At 41.3% G+C, this 20,353-nt stretch overlaps 2 protein-coding genes and 1 pseudogene across 5 annotated transcripts in view; 2 read left to right on the top strand and 1 right to left on the bottom strand.

Annotated features, from left to right (window-relative positions):
- On the bottom strand, positions 1-9,128 carry CDNF (cerebral dopamine neurotrophic factor). Its single transcript, XM_061582303.1, is given in 4 exon segments — positions 1-2,028; positions 2,949-3,090; positions 3,548-3,675; positions 8,691-9,128. Coding segments are annotated over 4 exon segments (585 nt in total). The 5' UTR covers positions 8,827-9,128; the 3' UTR covers positions 1-1,849.
- HSPA14 (heat shock protein family A (Hsp70) member 14) overlaps positions 9,039-20,353 on the top strand; it is a 24,144-nt gene continuing 12,829 nt past the window's right edge. For all 4 annotated transcript variants that reach the window (XR_009757596.1, XR_009757595.1, XR_009757594.1 and 1 more), the window contains exons 1-11: positions 9,039-9,242; positions 13,280-13,360; positions 13,450-13,532; positions 13,976-14,024; positions 14,768-14,861; positions 14,976-15,066; positions 15,762-15,866; positions 16,748-16,909; positions 17,866-18,021; positions 19,252-19,354; positions 19,795-20,010. Coding sequence is in view for 1 of the 4 variants with exons in the window: in XM_061582302.1 (XP_061438286.1) it covers positions 9,186-9,242; positions 13,280-13,360; positions 13,450-13,532; positions 13,976-14,024; positions 14,768-14,861; positions 14,976-15,066; positions 15,762-15,866; positions 16,748-16,909; positions 17,866-18,021; positions 19,252-19,354; positions 19,795-20,010 (1,197 nt within the window). In the remaining 3 variants the exon portion in view is untranslated. The remainder of the gene's footprint in view (positions 9,243-13,279; positions 13,361-13,449; positions 13,533-13,975; positions 14,025-14,767; positions 14,862-14,975; positions 15,067-15,761; positions 15,867-16,747; positions 16,910-17,865; positions 18,022-19,251; positions 19,355-19,794; positions 20,011-20,353) is intronic.
- On the top strand, positions 18,572-18,690 carry LOC133363566 (5S ribosomal RNA; annotated as a pseudogene).

Below are 20,353 nucleotides of genomic sequence, written 5' to 3' on the forward strand. Positions count from 1 at the left end.
GTAGCTCTCTGGGCGGTGTACAAAACTGGATTAAAATACAATAATATAATAAAATCAATAACACATAGCAGCAAGTTAACTAACAAAATTAAACGTAAAAACATTAAAATGCCTGGGAGTATAGCCAGGTCTTAACCTGGCGCCTAAAAGAAAGTACTGTAGGCGCCAGGCGTATCTCCTCAGGTAAGCTGTTCCAGAGTTCGGGGGCCACCACAGAAAAGGCCCTAGATCTAACAACAGTCCTCCGGGCTTCCTGATGAGTTGGTACCCGGAGGAGGGCCTTAGATACTGAATGAAGTGAACGGGTAGGTTCATAGCGGGAGAGGCGTTCCACAAGGTATTGCAGTCCCACATCGTATAAGGCTTTATAGGTCAAAACCAGCACCTTGAATCTAGCTCAGAAACAGATGGGTAGCCAGTGCAAGCGGGCCAGGACAGGTGTTATATGCGCAGACCGATAGGTCCTCGTCAACAACCTGGCTGCCGCATTTTGCACTAGCTGGAGTTTCCGAACAGTCTTCAAGGGCAGCCCTACGTAAAGCGCATTACAGTAGTCCAATCTAGAAGTTACCAGAGCGTGAACAACTGAGGCGAGATCATCACTGTCCAGATAGGGGCGTAGTTGGGCTACTAGGCGAAGATGGTAAAACGCATTCCGTGCCACCGAGGCCACTTGAGCCTCAAGCGACAAGGAAGGGTCAAAGGGATTGGGACAGCTTAAGCACGCAGTCACAGAGGTAACCTAATTGAGGGAGACTCAGGCCGAGTCTCTGGGACTACTGGTTATAGGACGTGACTGGTGGTGCTGCCTAGCAGGGGGATCTGTTGAGATCTGTGCTAGAGCGGGGAGAGAAACCATAAAAAAGGACAGTCCGGACTGGTGGAGTCCCTGGTGGTGCCTAGAGACAGGCAGTAACCACGAGCAGGTAGGAACCTGACAGGGAGAGCCAGGGAAGGGCGTCACAGAGGGCTTGCATGGTGACAGGACGAGATCTTAGAACTCCTACAAAGTGGAGAACAGTGTGCATGTGTACAATCGGTGAGGGACGAAAACAAGATGTTCCTTGAAGCCGTGTGAAAGACTGTTGTGCAAAATGCCGGTATATCGGCTGAAAAAACTGTTGTTCCTTAATGCAAAAGGTACTGCAGTGTGAAAGGGATTTTAGAAATCAGGACAGAAGCACTACCTTTTAAAGCTGTTAAACTAATGCAATCAGCCCGATGTGTAAAAGCAGCCGATGTTAGCCACAGTCCATATCTATTCTGTATCTATGCTGTTGTTTCTCATGAAATACTGTATTGTGATACATTTCCCCCGCCAAGCCAGCTTCGATCTAAATTGAGAAAGACAACACATCACTAGCTGCTTTAAGCTGACAAAGTGTACATACACAGCCTAAATGTGTGTGTGCATATTATATATATGTGTGTGTGTGTGTATAATTTACCAAATTTAGTGACATTCATGTGAAGTCATTTTTTCTTAGTTTGAGGCCAGTTATCATTTTTACATTTTTAAGATGGCAAACTTAAAAAAAAATCTCTTGGTCATTTACTGCATAATTCCTTACATATCTCCTCAAAAGTAAGTCCCACTGAGTTCAATAGGGTTTACTCCCCAGCAAGTGTGTGTAGGATCACAGCTTTATTTTTCCAGTTTTTCTCATCTGCTTAACTTCTCTTTATAGTTTGCCACAGAAGTCTTCCAAGGACCATGAAATTCCATTAACATTTATTTATAACAAATTGCTTGGTGGTATTCTTATTTCATTGTTTGTGCTTGGAGATGCACAAACAATGTGCATTGTAAGCAGTAAGTAGGCACATGCTTCAATCAGGTACCATTCCATCAGAGGTCAGCTCTAGAAGGTGCTGCTGTATGTTTTGGTGCAAGTGCCTTAATCAGGTCCACAAAGTCAGTTTTTTCAATGCATGCTCTGCACACTTCTCCCCAGCTATCCAGGATCTTCCTCAGCTCAGCCACTCTCATCTTAGAGAGATCTACTGATGTTAAATCAACCTTTTTTTCTGTAAAACAAACAACCTGAATCACAAGCTCTATTAATTTTATTTACTGTATTTTACACTATTTTTCCAAGAAGCTCAGACTCTTACAAAAATATTACTTTCTCAATTAGCATGCTAATGCATTCTACAGACTATCTCCAATAGCCAGCCAGATGCCCATGGAATCTCACAAACAAGGCATGTTAGTGATACAATACATCTAAATTTTGTGTGGACTAGGAAGAAAAAACAAGTACTCCATCTCCACATGGCAAGTACACACAACATTTTATTCTAGAGTCAATGGAGACTGAGTTTTTTTGATCTAGTACACACACATTATAGACCTATTGCATAATTCTTGCCCCCTGAAAAGTGCTTCTTGACAAACTGGTTTCATTCAAAAAGAAGAAGCTCATTGCAGATTGATTCTGCATTACCCTACAGTGTGCCCATCTGAAAACAGATGTAGGCAGTCCCCCAGCAATGATGTTATGGGTGAGAGTATACCCAGATTTGCAAGGGGAGGGTTTTCAAATGTGTAAACTTATCAAGGGAAGGGGCTTCAAACACATACCAAGGAACCACGCCCTTGTGGACTTGAATCTATAATTAATCTAGATTACAAAAACAGCATATTGAGAACAAGCATGAATGATTCTATATGGGGAAAAACTACATTTTTGTGCAACAAATGGGAAAGTGTGTATGCATGTTTGGGTTTGCAAACCATGGCTTAACGTAAATAAGTGTGAGACTGCATGGAGCAAAAATCGTGGCTGCTTCACTCCTCCCCTGGATCTGCTGATGCAGTGTTAGCCAAAACTAAGCCATGGTTTGCCTTAGTATTACATTTGAACCTCAGCTAATGTTTTGTCTCCAACACCCCTAGATTGCTATTCCCATTTGCCCCCTTGTTTTGTGGGGGGATTTCAACATACAATATTTGAGCTCACAGATCTGAATGTCTAATTTCTTCAGCTTCTCACAGATCTTCAGCACAGGTACATGAGCACTCATTGGACGGCTGACTTCACTAATTATCTTGGCAGCTGCATCGCTTGTGGCCCCAATGTAATAGCACTACCAAAAACAACAAAGAAAGAGTCATGTTGTCAATATCAATTCAACATTAATGGTTAATGTAGGGGTTGCCAACCTTTTTGGACCACCAGGCATATTTTGAATTTGCTGTGGGCACCAGTCAAAAAATGACTGCCAGGGGAGTGTGGTGTAATACAAAATGAAAGAGAGTACAATTATTCCTGCTCCCCAGCCCCCCAAACAACCTCATGCTTGTTGTGGGAGGTTAGCTATGTCCTGCTGGCCCCAGTCATGGAGATCACACAATATTGATCATATCCTTGCCATTTTTTAAAAAAATCAAATCAATCAATCAATCAATCCATGGTGTCTGCGGCTGTGTGTTTAGCAATCCCTGGGTTAGGGTCTGAGATTTCCCCCTCCCTACTCTCACACAGCTGGAGGCACTTGAATGTAAGTACTGGAAACATTCTTAAGGAAAAAGAGAAATCAATACCAAGCGGTTTTCTTTCCCTTTAGTGTTCATGCAGCTCCTGACTAATTCATCCTCAATAGATGTCATGGAGAAGTCAGAGTGTTTTTCTTTTAAAGAACTATAAAATCTTTCCAAAAAATCTTGACACACTGTAATAAGGAAACCAAAAATTAAAGTAAATAAAACACACACACATATAATGCATAAGCCAAATAGACAGAACTACAAAAAACAAAGTTGAAAAGGTAAGTCGGGGATTCATCAGCACTTCTTAAAAAAACAACAGCCACCTTCACACAGAATGGCTCACCATATTTGCAGCATATGCACAGCTGATCTGGAAACGCCTGCACTGCTGAGTTGTAGTACTTCCCATGCTTCAAATTTATGTACTGCTTGGCTGTAAAACTCAGAGGAACTGTATTTGGGCAGAGCTTATGAGCTTTAGGAGGAAATGTCAGCATGGAAATTTCTGATCCTAACGTCTGGTGTTGGACACGGACACACACACACACACACACACACACGGACACACGGACGGACACACACACACACACACACACACACACACACACACACACACACTTCATCTTACCATGCAAGACGCACACATATGTAGAACATAAGTAAAAGCTGGAACAACATCTCTCTCTCTCTCTCTCATATACCCCCCCAAATGTATTTTTTTCTGTTTCTCTTCCTGCCCCCCACTACTCCTGGTTTTGGGCTGGAACAAAACCATACATCTCCCCCCCCCTTTTTTTGCTGCTGGGCTGAAAATAAGATTCTTGTTAACAAGGTAGAGGCCATGCAGCGCACACACACACACAAACACAGAGGGTGCCCCCCTTCAGCCCAAGTTCTCTCCTCCCTCCTTTTCCATGTTCTTGCTTGCATGCTCTCTGTCATTATCTCCACACTTTTTAGTCCTTCCTGCATGCGCCTTGTACCACAATAACAGATGTCCCTAGGAACCAATCAGCGGCAAAGGACACTGGAGACATAGGGACCCTGCTCCCAAAAAGGTAAGGGGTGTAAGACTTTCTGAGACCCTGGACAACTACACCCCTGCATTTGTGAGTTATATTGTAATGACCATTGGCTACAAACAATTAAATCTGAATACTCCTAGATCCAATAATGTCACTGGAGGACCATGTGGCTTCAGTAGCTCTGGTTGTTCTGGAATAGCCTTGCCACATTAATCCATGCCCTGGTAACCTCAAAATTAATTACTGTAATGTGCTCTACATGGGCCTGTCCGTAAGGATGGCCCAGAAGTTGCATCTAGTGACGCATGTGATGATCAGAGTTGTGAGCGGTATATTCAATCGGAATTATAGAAACTCATGCTGCATGAACTGCACTGGCTGCCATCATGCTACTAGGCCCAATTCAACGTTTTGATGATAGCATATAAAGCTCTGAACAACTTGGGTCCCAAACACTTGAAGAAACATCTCTCCCTACATATGCCAGTTCAGGCTTTGAAATCTGCTGGGGAGACCCTGCTTGTTGTTCTACCAACAGAGGTAGAACACAAGGAAACACCTCTTGGTGGTAGCAAAATTGAATTTCCTCTCTCTAGTTCAGTCATCATCCATCTTACTGAGTTTTGGATGGCATCTTAAGACATATTCTTCACTTGGGACTTTTGGAGAGATTTGGGGGTTTTTTTTGCTATGTATACTGTTTCATTCTGATGTTTTTAATATTGTTTGCATTTTACTGTGTTTATTGTGCTAGCTGTTATGTGTTATTGACTGTATGGTATGTTGTATTGTATATTTGTACAGCACTTAGAAATGTTCTAATATTAAGTGATCTGGAAATATTTCCAATTAAAAAAATAAATAAGAATAAAGATGTAACAGTTTGAATATTGTAACAGTTAAGGTTTTAAACGAATTCTATTGAGTGAATAGTTTAAACTGTATTTTGTTAACTGCCTTGGGATCTTAACCACTGAAGGGAGGTTTAAAAATGGAACAAAATAAATAAACAAGCTAGCTTCACACATTTTGGAAAGCAATGGTGTATACTATGCAAGTCATTTGTCTATTTGAATGCAGTTCAGTACTGTACAAGGGCATTAACAAATATACAACTTTATTGACCATTTTCTTGTTTCTTAGTATCAATTTGTTCTGAATTAATAGAGATCATAGTCGGTTGTCACACAAACAGTAATTAACCCTCATCTGAGGTGTCAGGCAAATATATTACCAACTTTCTAGGACTGGATGCCTGGCTTTATTGATATCTATTGGCTTGTGATTGTTCAAGTCATGTACTGTGTCTCAGCTTTTTGACTGTGTCTGTTCACCTTTTTATTATTTATTTATTTATTTGTTCAATTAAATTATTACATTTCTATCCCGCCCTTCCTCCCAGTAGAAGCCCAGCATCGTACCTTGCAAAACATATCCCACCCTCCAGCACATTGCCACATATCTTTATATCCATCATTATTTACTTTATGCATCTGTCATAGGGGACTCTAGCCCATATATTTATTACACTGTTAGGCACCATAAAGCTCTTTGTTGTTTTTAATACAACATACTAAAAGCTTTTTGGGATAGAAATTACGGTTTCCCCCAGCTCGGTTGGTATTTAAAGAATATGCAGTCTGTATTTTGAGCCAGGGAAATCTGCTTTTTATTGCTGCTGTAATCAAAACCAGCAGCTCAGTAATGTTTGATAAAAACCTAGACCTATCCTGCATGTGGTAATAAACTTATTGCAAAGCCACCATGCTGCTCCACTCTTCAGCCTATATTAAAACATGTAATATGCTTTTGTGATGCCTTTATGCCACCTACAGGAAATTCCACAGTATTTCAGTCAGTGTCTAAAATACTACAGCCAGACTACTAGCAAGGACTTATCAGCAGCACATGACTCCCTTATTACAACAGCTTCCCAGGCTATTGGTCTGTTTCCAGGTACAATTCAAAGAGCTGGTTACAACCTAAAAAGCCCTATATAATTTGGGACCATATTATCTGAAAGACTACATTCTTCCATACAAGCTTGCCTGGGTTTTACTATCTTTGGAAGAGACTCTTTTCTTTCTGTCCTGAAGCATGTTTGGGGAGACCTCAGGAGAGGGTCTTCTCGGTGGCTGCTCCCAGACTCTGGAACTCCTTGGTAAGGGAAGCCCACCCTTTCTCTGATGACCTTCTGCCAGCAGGCAAAGACATTTTTATTTAAACAGGCCTTTGGCTTCAAAGGCTAGCTCCTATGGTGACTTTACGTGTTGCAATTTGCTCAATTTGACTGTTGTTTTTACGGGTGTATTACCTACTTGCTTTTGTTTTATATTTTACTGTTGTTAACTGCCTTGAGCACCACTTGGTTGGACACAAATTTAATGAGCAAACAGATCATGGGGCTTGCACAGCAATGGATGAGTGCGTCACTCATCTCTAATCATGAATAACCTCATTCTATAAAGATATCATTCAATACTTTCCTTCTATATTTATTTCTTAGTAAATTCTACATACTAAAACACCTATCCAAAATGCTAATGGATGTATTGTACATCTATAATAAAATCCAAAATACTATGATGTTGTCTGATGTATAGTTTAGTTGGAGATAAATGACAAGAGTTTTCACAAGACACAGCTCCCAGACATCCCATGCATGTTTACGTATAAATAAGACCCTCTATCTTATGCACTGGTAAATGTGCTTGCACTACAGTCTTGATATTGAATCCATCCAATGTCTTTAAAAGGATGCATTTCAACAAATGTTTTTTTCATGGTCTTTGTAAATACATTAGGAATATTTTCTTCTCTTTCCCTACTGAATACAAAAGCAGATTGAAAGGTTAGATGAGTTTGGGGATCCAGTATAAAGTCCTCAGAATGGGCCCTTTGATATTTTCCAAAATGGCCTTGTCTTGTATGAATATCAGAGATGTTTGGGTAGCCAGACATCATGAGTGTGGTATCCTGTGCCACTCAACCATTGCATATTCTCTAACTACTTCCCTTTCTTTGGGGTATGTGTGACATTTTCCCCAACTTGTCCACACACCTTCATTTGAGCAACAGAAGCTCTGGACTGTTTTCCCTGGTTCTTTTGTAATAAAGAATCAGGTCTGTGTGAATCAGCATATCCCTCCCTGGATCCAATTCCAAGATAGCAGAATCAGCTGTTGGTTGAATTTCCTTGTTGAAAAGGACTCTGATTAGGGCAGCACCATGTACTGGATGGTGCCACAGGCCCAGGAAAAGTGTGCCTAGTTAGGTTATCCTGTGGTGCTTTTGCTTCATTGTGGGTCACGGGTTCAAATCTTGTGGTCCATCACACTGGGCTCGAGTCTTGAGAATGCAGTATATTCCTCTGGGACCCCAATCCTTCCTGAGTGGATGTATGGTGATACTTACTCTGTTTGCGAAAGACACACTTTCAAACGTACACACTCTCAGGTGTTTTAATCCCCCTGCATTATATTGTCAGTTGTTATACAAATAAGGAGCTGCTGTTTCATCACATCTGCTTTACAAAACAGTCTTTATTTTGAACCAAGAGCCTATTTTGTGGTCCAGAACTGCTCAAACTCAGGTGAGAGTGTGTTGCATATACATCAACTTTTGCACTGAGCATCAGCTCATGACCGATAGTGCCTTTCGGTGGCCTGCACAGCTGATTTGGGGTAGTCCGAATCTTGTTTTGCTGTACAGAGCTTTTTAAAATCCCAGTTCAGGCTTTACCTGCTTTAATTAGAAACGACAACTAAGGAAGCAGGATCCAACTTCAGCCTAAATCAGAATCGCACTATTCAGCCTCACCAACCCCCCAAAAGGCTGTCCTTGTGAGTTAGTTCCACGCTATTCTTGTCTTTTGACTGAGGAAGCAAAATAAAAATCCAATTCCGCACGATTTGTAAAAAGTATCTCCCCTCATACTCAGAGGTGTTAGTTTGGGAGAAACAGATTCCTTACTTTACATACACCGATGGCAGACTGTGAGCCATAAAACCTCAGGCAAAACGGGGCATGACGGTGCAGCCCTAAGCACGGAAGCCACGGCAGTGATGCTGTGCCATGCACTATTAATAACGCGCTCCGAGCTAATTATAGTAGTTATGCCGTCCCTCGATCAGCAGCAGCAAACGGTGCAGTAATGCAAGTGGGTCCCTCACCTTCGCACTGAGCTTCTGTGCCCCTTGCAGGATTAAGGGCACAGGCAGCCCTGGGACCTAGACAGAGCACGGCGAAAGTGAGGGCTGCTAAGGAGCAAGGGCGCAACCGGCGACAATGCCAAGATGGCTCCAACATGGTTGCACGAACGACAACGACTATCAGCAGAACGAGGCGCTGATTCCGCCGGCCGAAGGTACAGCTCGGACAAGAGATCTGGCGAAACCACGCCCCTTTCGGCGAGCGTCCCCTTTGAGTCGCTACGCTGTTGGAGGGCGGGATCCGCTTCGATTGCGGCGCTTAGTGACGTTTTGTGACACTCAGGCTTTTCGTCTCTAGCTGCTCTTCCGGTTCGGAAGTAGAACAGGCCATGTGGTTGCTGATTGGCTGTCACGGAGGAAGAGCCTGCTTCGGGGTGTACTGTGGGTAGGAAGGCGCCTTGCTCCGACGCCCCCGGGTACGCGAAGGAGAAGCGCGCGAGGGCAAGTAACGGGTTTATGGCGGCCATAGGAGTCCACTTGGGCAGCACGTGTGCGTGCGCTGCCGTTTATAAGGTATGGATGGGGACTGGCGTCTAGTGACACAGGAATTTATGGAGGAAGCTTGGGGGCTAATTGGGCGGAAAAACACTTGTCTTTTGAGTGCGGTAGGGAGGACTGAGAACTGGAAGTGTCCAGAAGCCTTTAAGTTTAAAGCATGGACTGCACGGGCAGCAGAAACTAGGTAGGCATGCATTAATATAGCCCACGGTTATTTAAATAGTTCCCTGTGTTTACAAACACATGCCCTAAAACAGTCCCCGGAAGAAGAAAAGTAGTTATGTAGCCAAAGGCTGTTGTTTTTACTTGCAGTCTGTGATCTCCAGGCAGTCTTTCATGCAGGAAAGTAACTCGCTATAATGCCCTCGCTTACATCTGAGGTAGTACCGCTTGTTCTGCTACTTCAGGGGACAGGCATCTCATTCTGTTGCTGAATGTATGGACTTACAGTTGACTTTTTTAAAAAGAAAAAACTTCACTTGGTCATCCCCTTTGTTTGGTCCACAGTCTGTGCTTTTGTCTTTTTTGTTAATTTGCAAAGAGTTTGTGTATAAGTTAAAGAACGTAACATAAATTTATTTATTTATTATTTATTTATTTAATTAAGCTTATATACCGCCCGACTAGCAACAGCTCTCTGGGCGGTGAACATTAAAAATACAATAAAAATAACACAAAACTGTACACAAAACTGTACAGTCTAAAATCAAAATATAATAATTTAGAATTAACAGGAATTAAAATGCCTCAGAGAAGAGAAAGGTTTTAACCTGGCGCCAAAAAGATGATAGTGTCGGCGCCAGGCGCACCTCCTCGGGCAAACCATTCCATAGTTCGGGGGCCACCACTGAGAAGGCCCTAGATCTTGTCACCACTCTCCGGGCTTCCCTATGAGTCGGAACCCGGAGGAGGGCCTTCGTAGTAGACCGTAGTGTACGGGCCGGTTCATATCGGGAGAAGCGTTCCGACAGATATCGTGGTCCCGCGCCGTATAAGGCTTTATAGGTAAGTACCAACACTTTGAATCTGGCCCGGAAGCATATTGGAAGCCAGTGCAAACGGGCTAGCACAGGTGTTATATGCTCAGACCACTTAGTTCTTGTTAGCAGTCTGGCCGCCGCATTTTGCACTAGCTGTAGCTTCTGAATCGTCTTCAAAGGTAGCCCTACGTAAAGCGCATTGCAGTAGTCCAGACGCGAGGTTACCATAGCATGTACCACTGATGAGAGGTCCTTCTTACTCAGATAGGGACGTAGCTGGGCTACCAACCGAAGTTGGTAGAACACATTCCGGGCCACCGAGGCTACATGAGCCTCAAGTGTGAGGGAAGAGTCTAAGATGACTCCCAGACTACGCACCTGTTCCTTTAGGGGGAGTGTAACCCCATCCAGGACAGGGTATATATCCACCATCCGATCAGAGAAACCATCCACCAACAGCATCTCAGTCTTGTCAGGATTGAGTCTCAGTTTGTTAGTTCTCATCCAGTCCATTGTCGCAGCCAGGCAACGGTTCAGCATGTCGACTGCCTCACCTGAAGAAGATGTAAAGGAGAAGTAGAGCTGCGTGTCATCAGCATGCTGATGACAACGCACTCCAAAACTCCTGATGACCGCCCCCAGCAGCTTCATATAAATGTTAAAAAGCATGGGAGACAGAACCGAACCCTGCGGGACCCCACATTGGAGAACCCACGGTGTTGAGCAATGTTCCCCAAGCACTATCTTCTGGAGACGACCCGCTAAGTAGGAGCGGAACCACTGCCAAGCAGTGCCTCCAACTCCCAATTCCGCAAGCCTCTCCAGAAGGATACCATGGTCGATGGTATCAAAAGCCGCTGAGAGGTCAAGGAGAATCAACAGAGTTACACTCCCTCTGTCTCTCTCCCAACATAGGTCATCAAACAGGGTGACCAAGGCAGTCTCAGTGCCAAAACCAGGCCTGAACCCCGATTGAAATGGATCTAGATAATCGGTTTTATCCTATAGCGCCTGGAGCTGGTCAGCAGCCACACGTTCCAGGATCTTGCCCAGGAACGGAACATTGGCTACTGGTCTGTAGCTGCTGACATCCTCTGGGTCCAAGGAAGGTTTTTTCAGGAGTGGTCTCACTGCCGCCTCTTTCAGACAGCCAGGGACCACTCCCTCTCGTAAAGAGGCATTAATCACTTCCTTGGCCCAGCCAACTGTTCCTTCCTTGCTAGTTTTAATTAGCCAAGAGGGGCAAGGATCCAGTACCGAGGTGGTTGCACGAACCTGTCCAAGCACCTTGTCCACGTCCTCGAACTGAACCAACTGAAACTCATCCAACAAAACATGAGAAGACTGTGCTCCGGACACCTCAGTAGGATTAACTGCTATTAAATAGGAGTCTAAGTCCCGGCGAATGCATGAGATCTTATGCTGGAAGTGTTCAGCAAATTTATTACATCGAGCTACCGATGTATCTGCCGTATCTTGTAGGCCTGGATGAAGTAGGCCACGAACCACTTTAAAAAGCTCCCGTGGGCGTGAGAGAGATGACTGAATAGTGGCGGCGAAATGTTGTTTTTTGCTGCCCTCACCGCTCCTACATAGAGCTTAGTAGAAGCACGAACCAGCTCATAATTGCATTCGTCGGGAGTTCGTCTCCATCTCCGCTCAAGCCGCCTCCTGTCTTGTTTCATCGCTCTCAGCTCCGGAATATACCAAGGAGCTGTATGAGCTCTACATAGGAGAGGGCGCGCAGGAGCGATCGTGTCAACAGCCCGGGTCATCTCTGTATTCCATAGATCGACCAGGGCTTCGACAGGAGCGCCAGTCTTATCAGCCAGAAAAACCCCCAGAGCCTTTTGAAAACCTTCAGAATTCATTAGTCTCCGGGGGCGGACCAATTTAATAGGTCCCCCACCCTTGCAGAGGTTACTTGAATGATGCTTTGTTAAGCAAAGTAATATACCCATTGGTCTCTTTTGCACATAATGCTAAGCTGTGGTTTATTAAATGATGGTTTATTAAATTGAGGCTTAATGGTATGTGTGAACCATGCCAAGCAGTTTAATTATGGTTTGCTTGCTGCCAACAAACCAAAAATTGAAGTGATGGTTTGCTCTCAGTTTATGAAACTTGGTTTGTTTTAATTGGCTTATATGCTAATCCAGCAACCTTCCTTAACTATGGTTTGTTTGATGGGCTTACCCCAGATGCTTGCCATTCTACGAAGATATGAGGCAAAAACAGCTGGAAAGCAAACTAGAATTGGGAGAAATAAGCCATAGTTTGATGGTCTGTGGGACGACTGGTGGCTAACTCATTATTTGCCAGCATTATATTCAAAACACGCCAGTACCTAAGATTCTAAGACAATGCCTTTGAATATCTGCTGAAAGGCACATTGAATTGTTGTTGTATCCACTATTCATTTCAGTTTATTATTGCTACATGTTTGGTTGCTTTTACTGCATGTTTTTTTTTCCTGCGGGAATCTGAGAAAACTGTTTTGCTGGTGACTCTTATAAATCATATCTGCTTACCTAGGAGTAAGTCCCATTGAACCCAATGGGACTTTCTTCTATGTAAACATGCATAGGATGGAAATATCAGACAAATTGTCAGCTCTTTTAGGATGACTTACGATAAAACAAAATGCAATAAGAAGTAAAATGCAACAGCTATAAAAATATAATAAAAAATATTAGGAAGCCAACAACTAAGAAAATGGGCAGCCCATCAAATATTACTAAAAGAATAGTCAAAACTAACATCCAGAGCAAGCCCAATACACATTGCAATAGAAGATTCACATTATATTAGTCCCAGTATAAGGTTCACATTAACATTATTTGTCTATTCAAAGAATTATTCAGTGCATTCCCTGGTAAGCTGAAGATGACAAGGGTCTATCTACTTCTAGTCTAGGAGTGGAATCTAGCCTCTACAGGACAGAACATTATAGAGAACTATTAATTTTTTCAGGGTATTCCAAATGATAATTAAACCTTGCTGTGTTTCATTTCTGTGTCATTGAGTTCTTATACCTGATAATTCTACTCAATGTGTGTGTGTCTTCTTCAGGATGGTCGTGCAGATGTTGTTGCCAATGATGCAGGTGACAGGGTCACTCCTGCTGTTGTTGCATTTTCAGAAAATGAAGAGGTAACTTCTCTTTTCCAGTAGAAATTGGAAGAAAAAATGCTGTTGATTTTGTTGTTGTTTTCAAACACCTTTTGTAATTATTTTTGCAGGTTGTTGGTCTGGCAGCAAAACAAAACAGAGTGAGAAATCTTTCAAATACAGTAGTGAAAGTTAAGCAAATTCTTGGGAGAAGGTATGGAAAATAACAGTCAACTTAATTTCAGGATTTAGTGTGGGTTTTATCTTACAGAATGGGATTGTTAAGTGAAAGTAAAAGTGTGTAAAAAGTATCTAAAACGGTATATAAGAAGTCCAAATCTTATCATGCTTAAAAATATAAGCAAATTGCTTGGAGGTCTTTTGTTCTAATAAGTGTATATAAATTACGTTAAATAAAATAAAAGTGAGTTATTCTATTTTGTTTTGAATTTTTCCATTTGAAATTTTCCACTACTAAGAAGTAAAGAGTCCAAACCTTGTTACCATGCATAAATACATTAACAAAGCTTTGAACGAGTGAAGATTAAAATAGGACTTCATGAACCGTGACTCCCATACAATGAAAATGTAAATAATAAGCAAATGTTTTAGTTAAATCTTTTAAAAAGTACCTTCCAATTTTCCTTGGTTTGACAGCTCTGGTGACCCACAAGCTGAGAAGTATATTGCAGAATGTAAATGTTCAGTAAGTATGTTCATCATATTTTTCCTTTTGTGGTTGGTGCACACTTTTAATAGAAATCGTAAAACCAACCATTCCTGTATTGTTAAACTTCAGAAGCCTGACAAGATAAAAAACTTTTGGCTGCTTTTCTAAAAGTGCAAAATTGTGAGCCTGTCTAGGGTGGGAGCTTGTAATTGTGACACTGTTACAAAATTGCTCTTTTGAAACACTGATTCCAAGAGGTGATGTGGATAGATGAGGAGTTCCCAAAGAGAAGGTATTCCTTAAGGTATGATAGGTTAAGGCTACTGAGAGCTGCAAAACCCACAGACCAATCTTTGTTTTGGTTTTCTTAGAATGTATTGTGAGGCTTCATAGCTTCCTGTGATGTTTCAGATGCGTATACTGTAAATTGACTTCTTTGACTTGCTGTATAATGTAAAGTGACTGAAGCCAGGAAAGAGCCTACTGATGCTTTTTCGACCAAAGAGATAGTGTAATGTTCAATGATATGTGAGTGGACCCATCCTATTCTGCCCCTAACAGTTCCCCCGCATCTGCTCCAGAGTGTCACCCAACCCACTAGAACAGATTTTGGGGCGTGTGCATCATATTTGCATTTTTATTTATTTATTTATTTGATTTATTATCTATTGGATTGCACATTTCCCTAAGTAATTTTTCTGATGAAAGAAAATTTGCATGATCTTTTATAACATAGGATGAGAGAGATTAATATTTGTATATGTTTTGTTCCTTTGTAGGTCATTGAAAAGAATGGGAAACTAAATTATGAAATAGATGGCAAACTTGTTTCCCCAGAAGATGTTGCAAAACTGATCTTCAGTAAAATGAAAGGTACAATATTAAAATGTGCTTTTTTTGAAGTGTCTGGTCCCCACCAGGAAAAGTGATAGGTACTCCTAAATTGAATTTAGCTTTACTTACTATACAATATCTTTTTATATGTAGAAACTGCTCAATCTGCTTTGGGTTCAGATGTCAATGACACAGTTATTACAGTACCTTTTGACTTTGGAGAGAAACAGAAGAATGCCCTTGGGTAAGAATAAAATTTTCAAGTTATTTTTATTATACATGTTTGCAGGAATTTGAAAGGTCCAAACCAGCAAAAAGGATTTGGACTTGGAAGATATGAGTTCAAAATCCAGGCTCAGTCATAGGGACATTGGGTGGCCTGGAGTAGGTCAGTTCTCATCTGTAAAATTGGAATAGATACCCTGACATAGTTTTACTTTTTCAATGGAATAACACAATCACTCGCCATGGCTATTTTAAGAAGTTCCTGCTTGGAGGTTCTGGCATCATGGAGAGGAGGTTATCTACAGGCTCCTGCCACATAGTAAATGTCTTCATATCTGCATAACGGTCACCAAGATATTAAAATACAAACTTATGTGAAGTAGATGCAGGTTTGTTGCAATGGTTTAAACTTTTTGAGCTTCAGGTGCAAGTGGACTCTTAACATGAATGTATACATTTGTAGGTATTTTATGCCATACCTCATTCGCTTATGGTGTTCATATTAACTGCGTGTGTGTTTAAATAAAAGTATGTCTTGAAATAGTATGGTGATGTCTTATAAGGTGTGTCTTGTACTGATATGGGGATAGGAAAAATAACTATACCGAGGCATATGCATTGCTAGATTCAGCTATACCAAAAGACTCTTCTACCGAGAGAAGACATTAGTGTAAAATGATATTCTAATATCAAACAATCATGTTTTTATTGCAGAGAAGCTGCTGTAGCAGCTGGACTTAATGTTCTTAGGTTAATTCATGAACCATCTGCAGCTCTGCTGGCTTATGGAATTGGGCAAGATTCACCAAGTGGGAAAAGGTGACTATTAAGTGCTAGTCTTTATTGTATTTTTACAATGCAATCCTAACCATGCTTGCACAAAAGTAAAACTCAATGGGACTTAATCCTTAGTGTCTTTAGGATTACAGCCTTGGTTGTAATGCAAAATGAATTGGATCCAGGATTGCATGGTGCAGAACACGGAGTGGGAGCCTCTGCGTGATCCATGCCAGAGCAATCTTAGTCTGAGGGCTGTTGAAACAGCTCTCCCTGACCATGGCAGGTCCCTGAAAAGAATAAGAGCAGGTCACTGCAGTTTCTGGACCCTGGCTTTGGTTGAGGCTTGCTGGAGGTGGGGTGCTGTGCCGTGCTGTGGAGTTGTAATTTGCCGTACAAGTTTCTGAGATGTCTTGAACTTTCAGTCTGACTGATCTCAGTAATGATTCTGATTGATGTGGGAGAATATTGAATACAATTATTGATCAATGATCAAGTTACACTTCTTTACTATTTTGCTATATGGTAACTGGCTCTACTACAACTAAGAAAATTTGAGTCCTTTACATCAGTTTTTTTAAATGCACAGATTCTAAACAAATGTCAGTGTCAAGGAACTGAAACACCAGTCTTTAATACTGTAATTTAAATGATGTTCATTTCAGGGATGGAGCAGGGCAATGGGGGTGCACTGGGAGGAGCACTGCCCTGCCTTGATCTCTCTGTTGCACTGTGTATGCAGCAGGAGCACTGCTACTGGGAGGCCAGGTCCTCTGTAATTCGCTACTGTATCAGCCCCTCCTTGTTCATTTTAGGACATCATTTTCCTGAGAATCTGCTGTTAAGAATTTTACTATTGATGCTAATGAAGGCAAAGGCATACTGATCCTGCTTTTTTAATTTTATTTTTTTGCACATGAAAGCAATGTGTTAGTGTACAAACTTGGAGGAACATCTCTCTCTATCACGGTTATAGAAGTCAACAGTGGATTGTATCGTGTTCTTTCCACCAACACAGATGATAGCATAGGTGGTATCTATTTCACAGAAGCTTTAGCACAACATTTAGCATCTGAATTTCAGAGGTAAGTGCTTAGAATCTAGAATAACATATGGTGTTTTAGAAATATTTAATAAAGAATTGTTGCTGTTAATTTTACAGTATAGGAAGTTGTCAGCAAACTTTGTACCGTGTACCAAATGAAGTACAACACATTTATTTAGGAAAAAACATATCCATCCTCTGTAAAAATACCACTTGGTGGCTTGCAACATGTATAATGTTGCAGTTGCATAAAGCAATTATAGAAAGAGGTAGGATGAGCAGTTTAAAAATCATAAAAACATTGTCTCGTAAAATGAAAGCTTGCCAAAATAAAGAATAACATGCAAAAATGGTGAGCTTTTAAAAATAAAGCTTTTAAAGGTTACAGCAGTTGAGGTAAGACATATATTGCTCTCACTTAATATTTTGGTAAAAGGTTGTTACTGCAACTTTGACATCCATTGTTAGTACAGTTTGGGAATAATCCCAATCTTGTAAAGAGCTTCTTGCCAGGTTGTCTGTGGTGTGTAAGAATTGCCTCCAGGCTACTAGATGAAATCTTTGCAGAAGGTGAGTTTTTTCCTCTTTTTGTTCAGGTACAAATGACTACATGAGTAGGCAAGATCCTTTGTTTTACTGCAACATTCTGAAAGGACCTTGTTACTTCTGTTGGTTGTCACTACAAGGAGCATGGGAAAATTAGGGGCTGCTCATAGCCGAAGTTAAACACTTCTCAGTTCTGTTGATTTCAGCAGGAGAGTGTTAAGCACAACTGTGAGATTTAAGTTCCTTTATGCTTGCCTTTATATTTCATGAATACATTCTAGTAAACATAATATCCCAGCTTTCAAGAGTTGTATATAATGTTTATATTTTGACTGTGAAGAACATGATAAATTGTAGGAGCCAACCATTTTTTCAAACCAAGGGTAAATGATCACCAGTATTACTGAATAGCTTTTCTGTAATGGTTAATGAGACTCTTTTTAAAAATAGATCTTATAAATATAATGTGAGGGAAAACTCCAGGGCCATGATGAAGCTAATGAACAGTGCCGAAGTTGCAAAGCATTCATTGTCAACACTAGGAAGTGCAAACTGCTTTGTCGACTCTCTGTATGATGGTCTGGATTTTGACTGTAACGTTTCTAGGTAAGAAATGCTATTTGGATGTGTAACTTTTCTTTTTGCCAGAGATTCTTTCTTTGAGGAAGCCTTTCAATATCTTAAGTGGCATTTGTTAGGCTCTGCTCCATGTACTTCTGCTGGCTGCAGGGCAGACGACAGGGCCACGTGGCAGGACCTTCCCCGTAGCAGTATCTGGACTATGGAATTCTCTGCCTTGTGAGATCTAGAAGTTTACTTATGGAGGCATGTTTTAAGTGTTGCTTGAAAGAACTCTGTTAAGATTTGTTTTTATGAAAATGCCTCCTGAACTGAGCTATCTATACATTAACCTCAGTTATTTTTGGATGCTGTTTTTATCACTGTGGTGCTACTGTTCTGGTTGTTTGTTTTTTAGAAATATATATAATGATACTGACTTTTGGCTTCTCTGAGGGTCTCATATGGAATGTAGGGGTGGGTTATGAATGAATGAATACAATGTTTTTGAAGTACATTCAGTAGAAATTGGGATACATAGCATGCTGACATTAGTTTATGATGGTAGGTTTGTTTTATCCATGAGTAGAAAGAACATGCCTACAGCCATACTACCCTGAACAAGCCTGATCTTGTCTGATCTCAGAAGCTAAGCAGGGTCAGGCCTGGTTACTACTTGGATGGGAGACCGCCTGGGAATACCGGGTGCCATAGGCTTAGAGGAAGGCAATGGTAAACCACCCCTGAATACCTTTTACCATGAAAATCCTATGAATACATCCGAAGGATTCCTAGGGTTGTCATAAGTTGTAATCGACTTGAAGGCATATAACAACAACAAGAAAGAACATGGGGCTGCCCTTAGAGGTGACTCAGAAACTTGTCCAAAGTGCAGCGGCCAGATTGCTAGCTGGGATTCCATTTTGAACTTGCATAATCTCTACCAGAAGAACGTTACACAAGTGGTTTTTTAAAATCAGCTAAATTGTTCATCCAGCTAATATCCCGGCTGCTGCATTTGGACCATTTGAAGTTTCTGAGTCATCTTCAAGGGTAGCCCCACATTAAATAAATAATTATTCTTATTTATTAAATAAATATTTAAGTCTGCTCCAGTTACCTTGTATAGCATACTGTTATAGCTATTGCGTCACAGGCCTCTGCTTGTGCTGCAGTAGCTATAACAGGACAGACTATCAGGCTGCTCAGTAAATCTCCCATGTGGTAGAACAGATATGGATGTAAGTGTGTCTTTTGAACTTTTTTTTTACAACACAGGGCCAGATTTGAACTTATTTGCTCTGCTCTTTTTAACAAATGCATAGAAGCTATCAAAAAACTGTTGCATCAGGTTGGACTTACAGCAGACGAAATCAATAAGGTAAATTGGCAAATAATTTTGTCCATTTTGAAGCTGTTCTTGAAATCCTCTTGTTTTGAAGAACGTTTAGAAAATACTTCAAGTGTGTCTGCAAGGAAGCTGATGCTCTGGGTTGGTACTTTAGACTGTTGTCTGAGGGTCCTTAAACCATAGTTTATGAGGCTGGGAATGAGATCAGGACTTGGTGTTTCTCCCTAGCTGCTCCCCACACATGCTGCTTCACAACTTAGTTCCTGGCTTGTATTAAGCCAGTGCTCCCCCTTACATCCAAATGAGGAAACTGTGGCTTAATGTCAGCTAACAAGCCAGGATAATAAGTCTGGGTGTCTGTGTTCCACTCTGTGTGTTTTATATAAAGTTTATATGAGTAAGTGCTCCTTGAAAAGTCTAAAACGTCTAGTGTTATCGTTGTCTTATTAATGCTTTATAATGTTCTCTAGGTAGTTCTCTGTGGTGGATCTGCTCGTATCCCAAAGCTGCAACAGTTGATCAGAGAACTTTTCCCAAGTGTTGAATTGCTGAACTCTATTCCCCCAGATGAAGTCATTCCTATTGGGGCTGCCATAGAAGCTGGGATCCTGCTAGGAAGAGAAAATACCTTTTTAGAAGATGGCATGCTGTCTATTGAATGTTCTGCCAAAGATATCTTCGTCAAGGTAAGACAAAATATTGTAACCCTCATAAATAAAGGAAGGTAGGTAGGTAGAGGGGTGTGTGTGTTTTGGGGGAGAGAGTCTCCCCGCACACATTTCTTATTCCATGTATTCAATAAGGGGTGGTGTTGTCTGTGGCGGTTTGACTACCTTCCATTGTCTCTCTTTTGGGTTTTTTAATGCAAGGCATTTCCTAAAAGGGCATTCACTTACACACCAATTAAAGTGAATAGGTGAAAGGCTGAAACTCTGTATGTCCAAGGTATCGGATCTAAATGACCCAATGTGGTAAATAACTTATTTAGCACATTAGCTGTTTTATGTTGATGCACAGTTAAGGTGTTTA

This window comes from Rhineura floridana, chromosome 8, assembly GCF_030035675.1.
Source record: "Rhineura floridana isolate rRhiFlo1 chromosome 8, rRhiFlo1.hap2, whole genome shotgun sequence".
NCBI classification, from domain to species: domain Eukaryota; kingdom Metazoa; phylum Chordata; class Lepidosauria; order Squamata; family Rhineuridae; genus Rhineura; species Rhineura floridana.